The sequence below is a fragment of the Maylandia zebra genome, linkage group LG12, assembly GCF_041146795.1.
Source record: "Maylandia zebra isolate NMK-2024a linkage group LG12, Mzebra_GT3a, whole genome shotgun sequence".
Taxonomy (NCBI): domain Eukaryota; kingdom Metazoa; phylum Chordata; class Actinopteri; order Cichliformes; family Cichlidae; genus Maylandia; species Maylandia zebra.
The window spans coordinates 34,708,044-34,716,554 of record NC_135178.1 but is presented as its reverse complement, the minus strand read 5'-3'; the positions used below and the strand labels follow the sequence as shown (position 1 = coordinate 34,716,554).

General features: G+C 42.3%; 1 protein-coding gene across 1 annotated transcript; it reads left to right on the top strand.

Annotated features, from left to right (window-relative positions):
• The first annotated feature begins 676 nt into the window (after positions 1–676).
• On the top strand, positions 677–7,860 carry LOC143421412 (SH2 domain-containing protein 3C-like). Its single transcript, XM_076890527.1, has 7 exons — positions 677–701; positions 965–1,425; positions 1,769–1,884; positions 2,392–2,563; positions 4,569–4,680; positions 4,809–5,018; positions 6,163–7,860. Exons 1-7 carry the CDS (start codon positions 677–679, stop codon positions 6,330–6,332), a joined length of 1,266 nt encoding a protein of 421 aa, XP_076746642.1. The 3' UTR covers positions 6,333–7,860.
• The last annotated feature ends 651 nt before the right edge of the window (positions 7,861–8,511 follow it).

The following is an 8,511-nucleotide window of genomic DNA, read 5'->3' as shown; positions in this document are numbered from 1 at the left end:
GTGTTCAAATAGTGAGTTCATCTACATGAACTTCATTACCTCGCCCTCTGACTTAAAAAAGTGAACGTGTTGTTTCACAAGACAAATAAATTGCACATTAAAGCAAATAGCAGGCCATGAGTTAATGATCAGGAAAAAAAACATTAACAAGAAAAAATTCCCAAGTAAAGCTGCAATAGAGTTCGAAAGAGTTAATGCAAGTCTTCAAAAGATACATTATACTGTAGGTGTGTCCTATTAATTGACTAATTAATTAAATGATTCACATGATTCTAGTGGATGTCCTCACACGGTAGATTAATTGCAGTCAGAGACAACAATTAAAGATAAAAAGGAATCTACATTTCTGTTTATTAAAAAACAAATTGAGCAGCGCCGCTTGATATTAACTGACATGACTGAGTGAAGTCAAAGAAACCAAGACGGTGAATAAACTAAATGACATGAAAGTAAAGATCCAAATCGGGGAGAGAAATATCATGGCACCAGTAAACTCAGTCTAGACAATAATGAAGGCAGAAATAAACTGACAGAAAGGAAGTGAAAATGCAGAAAGCAAAAAAGAAATTATCCTTCAAAATAAAGCAGGAACTAAACTGGAAAAGGGAAACACCAAGACACAGACTAAGGTGAAAATAAGAGGCGCACAAATATGAAAGTTTACCATTAATTAACTATGAGTCAACCCAAAAGCCATGATGGTATAATATTCCTCTCTGCCTTAGAGCCCTAAATTAATTGTTCAAAACTATTAACCACAGTGATCAGCTATACTGATGATATTTCTATCAGTATATTTCATTGTCATGGGTTCATTAGTCTATAATAATCATCCACATAGAATGTGCCACTTCCTCTTATTATGTATCTCAAGTAGTGTCCGAAATGTATATATTTATTCTGCTTTATTCGGATAAATATTTGTAAACATCTTTTTCCTAATTTTCCCTCCCTTCTTCTTCAGCCCCCACATCCAGAACTCCGTCCAGCAGCCGGACTCCCACTGTGACTCCGTCCCTGCCGAGGCGCTCGGACACCGTCCAACCTCTGCCCTCTCCCAGCAGCACCCTACAGAGACAGCATCTTGACAGACCCCAACCTCACCACACCCAGGTCTCTCCCTCCTTTCATGCAGACGGGAGCTGCTACACAGAGCTGTACCCTGGTCCTCAGAGCTATGTGGAGAGGCTGCAGGCAGAAGAGGGGTCAGCGGGAGTCGACCCACTGAGGGCCGAGGATGGGAATGTGTACTTTTCACCTGTGGTGGAGACGGTCTCCTGTTTCAAACCCAGCAGGTACCAGTCACCACTGATGGGAAAAGAGAATAAGCCTCTAGAAGTGGGCGTCCTGCGGAGGGTGAAGGAGCTTCTGGTGGAGGTCGATCCCAGGACAATGGCCAAACACATCACCAAGGCTGACTGCATGGTACTGTTTATAGCTGCTCTAATCAATATTTGTAAAGTAATAGGGACTTTTTTAAGGATGGACTGCAGCTCTGCAGAAAGGTTTAGGGATTTCTTTATTTTAGTCTGAATGCAGTGGCAACTATGCTGAAGGAAATCTAGGGCTAGCTATGCGTTAGTGATAACAGGTAAACTATGGGGTATTTGTTTGAATGCAAATTCTAAACCATTTCTAAATCAAAGTGTTATTGATGTGTGAAAACATGCAGATGTTTCAGGAGATTTTAAAGTGTATTTTCCTGCTCATCCTGTTTCCGCTAACTGAAATCTAATGCAGCAGTTCTTACATCTGTGTGTGTTCCTAGGTGGCCAGAATTCTGGAGGTCACGCCAGAGGTGCAAAGAATGATGGGCGTTACCTCCGGGATGGAGCTGCTCACGCTGCCACATGGACAACAGTTAAGACTAGACCTGCTGGAGAGGTGAATACTGTTCAACCAGTTCAGCTGTTCATTAGCGTGATAGAACGGTGTATATCTGACATGAGCCTTATTAGACTTTTGTCCACCAAGTTGGTTTTTAGTTATCTGCAAATTTATCTACTATCAAATGTTTTTACAAACTGGAACCATAAACTATAATGCTGCTAATTAAGTTAGTAGACTAGACTAGAGAGACCAACCTGGCTTTGTTACCAGGCTATAAGACTTTCTGCTGTTAAGTGGGGCATTTATACACAGGAGTGTCACAACAGCAATGACATGGTGTGTTATTCCTAATTTATTCATAGTAATTTATAATTCTTTCCATCTTTTTTTTAGCCTTCTTTTAACTACGTGATTTATTTAGTCATATGTCTGCTTTCCCTTTCAATGTTGTCTCCCTATTCCTGCTGTTGGAAGTCTTGTTCTGACTTTAAGGACCTCTTTAAGCAAAGTGTGATCACTGTGTGGGCTGACATGACCTGATATAACATAACATTCCTGCAGGTTTCAAACCATGTCGATTATGTTGGCTGTGCACGTGTTGGGCTGCACGGGGACGACTGAAGAACGAGCCTGCCTGCTTCACAAAATCATCCAAATCGCTGCTGAGCTCAAGAGCACAATGGGCAATATGTTTGGCTTCGCTGCAGTCATGAGAGCCTTGGAGCTTCCGCAGGTAAACATGCACTGCACGGAGCTTTGGTTATTTGTGTTCATGGAGATAGGGGAGGCACGCAGGAAACAGCCGGAAGAGCAAGGAATGTGTAACAAAGGTTGCCCGGGGTAAAGTTAAACCAGGGTATAGGTAAGAGATTAACAAATATTGACTTAATGGAACAGCGTAGTACAATAAACATGAGGCTGTAACCCCTTGCCTACTGTGTATACTGATAAGGGCGCAATCATGGCTCAAAGAGTTGGCAGTTCGTCTTGTAACCGGAAGGTTGCCGGTTCAATTCAATTCAATTCAATTTTATTTATATAGCGCCAAATCACAACAAAAGTCGCCTCAAGGCGCTTCATAGATACAGAGAAAAACCCCAACAATCATATGACCCCCTATGAGCAAGCACTTTGGCGACAGTGCGAAGGAAAAACTCCCTTTTAACAGGAAGAAACCTCCGGCAGAACCAGGCTCAGGGAGGGGCGGGGCCATCTGCTGCGACCGGTTGGGGTGAGAGAAGGAAGACAGGATAAAAGACATGCTGTGGAAGAGAGACAGAGATTAATAACTCAGTGTAACTAAGGGAGGATTCAGGGTCACCTGGTCCAGCCCTAACTATGCTTTAGCAAAAAGGAAAGTTTTAAGCCTGATCTTGAAAGCAGAGCTAGTGTCTGTCTCCCGAATCCAAACTGGAAGCTGGTTCCACAGAAGAGGGGCCTGAAAACTGAAGGCTCTGCCTCCCATTCTACTTGTAAATACTCTAGGAACAACAAGTAGGCCTGCAGAGCGAGAGCGAAGTGCTCTAATAGAGTGATATGGTACTACAAGGTCATTAAGATAAGATGGGGCCTGATTATTTAAGACCTTGTATGTGAGGAGCAGGATTTTGAATTCAATTCTGGATTTAACAGGAAGCCAATGAAGGGAAGCCAAAACAGGAGAAATATGCTCTCTCTTTCTAGTCCCTGTCAGGACTCTTGCTGCAGCATTTTGGATTAGCTGAAGGCTTTTCAGCGAGTTTTTTGGACATCCTGATAATAATGAATTACAGTAGTCCAGCCTGGAAGTAATAAATGCATGAACTAGTTTTTCAGCGTCACTCTGAGACAGGATATTTCTAACTTTAGAGATGTTGCGCAAATGGAAGACCGCAGTCTTACATATTTGTTTAATATGTGACTGTCCGAGCCCCGGGCCTTGGGCAAGACACTTCACCTACCGCCTACTGGTGATGGCCAGAGGGGCCGATGGCCCAATATGGCAGCCTCGCTTCTGTCAGTCTGCCCCAGGGCAGCCGTGGCTACAACTGTAGCTTGCCACCACCAGTGTGTGAATGTGAGAGTGAATGAATAGTGGAATTGTACAGCGCTTTGAGGGCCCCAAAAAGTGCTATATAAATGCAATCCATTATTATTATTATTATTATTATTATTATTATTATTATCACCTTTAGTGAAGATGCTTAATTTCAGGAATAGCTAAGAGGCCCACTGATATTTAATGTTATCGCTTACATGATTTAGCCTTCGGCCTTCTTTTGGGTTTCCCTGCCTCAAGGTGTCAGGCTGTAAAATGTCACAATTCTGATATCAGGGTGCTTCATCACATCCTCAAACAAAAGGGGCAAAGTCATTTATTGATAACTTATTAACCTTTCAGTGATTTTATTAACTCAAATGCAGAAAAGTTTCTTCATTTTATATTTTTTCTTAGTTATTGTTAATATATATTTTTAACTTGGCCTGTCTTTTCTGGCAAAGTTTCTGTATATATTCAAAACTGTCTTTACATAAAAAAAGACATCACCTCTGAATATTTTTAGGAATCATATACATCTCAACTATATTTTCAGACTGAAAAAAATAAAGACAGGGACAATTTCTATAAGATTAGCTGTCAAACAATTGTGGGTTCAGCTGTGCAGGTAATACAAATAGTAAGACAAATCGAATAAAACAAATATATACAAAACGAGAGGAAGGCACAAAAGCAATAGTGTTGTTCTTCGGTCTTTCAGGTGTCCCGTCTGCAGGAGACTTGGATGGCGTTACGGCAGCGGCACACAGAAGGTGCCATTCTCTATGAAAAAACTCTCAGGCCATTTATGAAGAGCCTGAACGATGGAAGAGGTAGAGCGTCTCCTGAACTCGACACCACATGATAAAAGCATGGAGAAACAATTCCTGCTCATATCTTGGTGCTACACCATTGTTTCCACAACAAACATGATCTCTGTATCTGTCTTTCAACTCTCCAGAAAGCTGTCCGCTGTCCAACACCACTTTCCCCCACGTCCTCCCTCTTCTGACTCTGATGGAGAAGAATGCAGTGGTGGGTGAGGAGGGGACAGAACTATGGGAGACGGTGGAAGTTGGGGTGGAAGTGGTCATGTTCCACCTCGGGGCGGCGAGAACCATTGCCCAGCTAGGGGGCATCTACCGCTCTAACGCTGAGAGCAAATTACAAGGTGAGAGACAAAAACAAAATGCAGTATGTCTGCTTTATAACATTAGCAAATTAAATACAAGCCTTTAGAAAATTTAAACACGAAAGACCACAGGGATCCGTCTTGGGACCTGCTGTATTTACTCTCCACACAGTTGCCATTCCACTGCAGGAACACGGATCGCATGTTAGGTGCTGCAGCTTACTGCTGTTCTTCATGTTGTTTCTAATGTGCTTTCACGTTTTCCCCTTTCTTTTTTTAAATACTGCTTTCCTCAAGTTCTAGCAGAAAAGTAGCCTAGCATTTCTTAGCAGCCACTTAAGCGTTGGTAGACTAGAGCATGTATTTTTTTTCAATCTGGAAAAAGTCCAACACACTGGTTCCAACCAGGTGGCAACCTGCAATAAAATATAATAAAGTCAGATTGAGGCATGCATGAAATGCATGCAAGTCAAACTACATTTGAAACCTTTTATTGAAGAGACTGGTACATGCTGCAGCATTAAATAATCTGATTATAAAAAATAATTAGGAAAAGTGTTTTAATTTCCTAAATCCCATTCTAAGGTCATTCTTGAGTTGATGGTTTATTTTAAGTTGAAGTTTATATTATTATCAATCAGTAAGAAATAGCTTCACGACTGGTAGGCCAAATGAACAACCCAAGGCTGTATAGTGAACTGCAAGAACTTCCTCTTTCACTTCCTGTAAATAAACTCTTCCTTTCTTCTTCTGCTCCTGATGGGGTCTTCATCCATCAGGAGCACCCTATTCCCTATGGGTATGATGTCATGTCACCTCTTGTCATGCCAACCGCAGGTCTCACTTCCATGTAATAAAACTTCTCTTTGCTCTGGCTTCTGTCACACATCACCCCTCGTGCTCATCCACACCCCCTCCACCCTGGCTTCACTCTCTTCTTCACCTTTCTTGTGCACTTTATGTCTATTCTGATAGTTGACCTCTGATATTTAAACTCTACCTTCATTACCTCTGCTCCTTGCAGCTTCCCTGTCCATCCCTCTTATTCACACACATATATTCTGTTCTTGTTCATGTTTGAGACAGGTCCAGTTACAGGGACCTCTGTGGTAGAAATGGTAGTCTCCGGTTCCTTTCTACACTCCTGTGCTGCTAATAATGTTAAACTGATGTGATGTTGCAGGTTTCGGGGAGCAGGCCGAAGTCCTGGAGCTTTTCCTGACTGATTTCCAGATGCGGCTGCTGTGGGGGAGCCGGGGGGCCGAGGAGCAACAGGCTCTGCGATACTCTAAGTTTGACCAGGTGCTCACCGCCCTGTCCAACAAGCTGGAGCCACCCATCAGACGACACTGACCCCAGCACTGTTTTTAGAGGCCTTGTTTATGAGCTCATGCCTACATACATGGACAATTACTGTGTTGGACACTGAGAAGCTCCTCCACTGAAAGCTCATTAAAAGGGAAAGCGCTGTGATCTTTCAAACAAGGAGGCTTCCTAAGCGTGTAGACACCAGAACGAAGCAGTGCACCCACTTAGTTCAAATCTGTCACATGTAGCAGACCGGGATACTTGAAGAGTGAGACTGAAATTTTATAAATGCTTACCTTCCCATACCAGCACTTTTCCAGTTTCTTTTGAAGCTAAACTGATGTAACTCAAGGTTGAGGAACTTTGTCTGAAAGCTTCAGCAGAATGACGACAGTTTGTGAAAGAAACCACTAAATGCTTTGATGGGGTCTCCAGAGGGTGTTTTTATTTTTGACTGAGGACTTGCACTCCTTCAACAACGTCACAGATCAACATTGTCCTGTGTTAGTTTACCTAACAAAGGACTCTATCTACTCCAAAGTGGCACTGGGCGACATGATTTGGAAGTGTAAATATTTGGTGCCCTTTAGGTTACCGAGGCTGTGCCTCAGTCTGATAGGCTCATGTTTGTAAATGTTTAAATCTCCCTAAAGGCTGGACCTTAGCTAAATCCACAAACATATGTTACGACCCGTCTAGGGCCAGGCCATAACATTAGCGAGGCACTCGCTTCCCCCCCAAGACCCAAGCAGTCACACGAAACAAATCCGTTAGATATGAGGTGATTTATTTACAATGTGAATAAAGAGAACCAAAACGGGAGTGTCAACACTTCAGGGTGAGCCAAGGCCAAAACAATAAACAGAACAAACCTACACAAATCCCGCACCCCTGACCTTACCAAAACAAAGTCAAAAATAAAGACAGAGTCTGACCTCCTTAGCTAACTCAAAACAGGAGAAAACGGGTGATCAAAAGAAACGGCAGCTCACCCCTACCCACTCCACTTCCACAACTTTCAAACGTACTGCAGCCAGCGGCTACCACAGGACTACTGCTGGGTGATGAGGAGAAACGCGAGGACCTCTCTCGCTGTAGCACTCCAGCCTCCTTTTAATGGGCGGGTTCTCCAGCTGGATCCAATCACGCCGGGGCAGTATATCCACGCACCAATCGGAACAGGGCCCTGGCACAGCTAAATTAACATAGAAAAAACACAACACCTGCACAAACAAACACATGGACATACAAGATCGTAACACATATGTCACATTGTAGAATGTAATAACAGAATAACTGTACATCTGCATTTCAGTTTTTGTTTAGTTTTTTGTATCTTTTCAGTAATTAGGATTTTATAATTTGAAGAGAATATTAAATGTAATCTGGGGTCAGTTCGTGTTTCCTCTTTGTTTCCTTTTCTTCTTATTATAACAATGTCACTTTTTAATGTAAGGGGAGTGAACTGATCCTAACTGCACGAGTACGGCACACAGGTGCAGATCATTTTTGTAATCTTAAACAGTTTTACTCTTTATTTATCAAAAAGTGTAAATAAACGTTTATTTCACTGGAGGTTGTTTTATTGAACAAAAACAGTCATGCTTGTGAGCTAGCTGGCAACTCGAGCCGCGCTGCAGCATACACACTAACATGCCTCACTTTCCCCGGGCCATATAACAAAGCCAACCTCTACTTTTTGTGGTCTATTTAGCTGTAAATTTCCCCTCCCTGCCTTTGACATGTCGGTGCTGAAGCTTTTCTAAATCACTGCCCTACTGTTTCAACGCTTCCACCATTAAAGCTTTTACCTACAGGCTTGAGGAGGTTACCGATCACTCCCCAATGTCAGTCTGTGTGTGGCATATTTCTGTGGAGTGATGAACTTGAACATGCCAAACTCTTCCTGTATTCTTCTACTGTGGTGAATTTACATTTCAAAGTGAATCACCTGCTTCTAAACCCAGTTACAATCAGGAAAATGAAATTAACAAAACCACTTCAGATTTTTGACACTCATTAGTTAAACTGCAGGAAAAGACATAAAGACCTGGATGACCTGTAACTTTGCGATTCTAAGTTCAGATAAAACTGAGGTTATTGTAATAGGACCCAAAGTCTAATATGATGAGAAATATGATATCTTACTCCAGATCACATTACTTTGGCCTCTAGTAACAGTGTGAGGAACCTTGGAATATGTCTTCCATTTGCGCAAAACCTC

Coding starts and splice junctions, on each gene's coding strand:
- LOC143421412 (XM_076890527.1), top strand. CDS start 677: ATGAGTCAACCCAAAAGCCATGATG. Junction 1,426..1,768: donor TCACCAAGGCTGACTGCATG/GTACTGTTTATA, acceptor GTGTGTTCCTAG/GTGGCCAGAATTCTGGAGGT. Junction 5,019..6,162: donor CGCTGAGAGCAAATTACAAG/GTGAGAGACAAA, acceptor GTGATGTTGCAG/GTTTCGGGGAGCAGGCCGAA.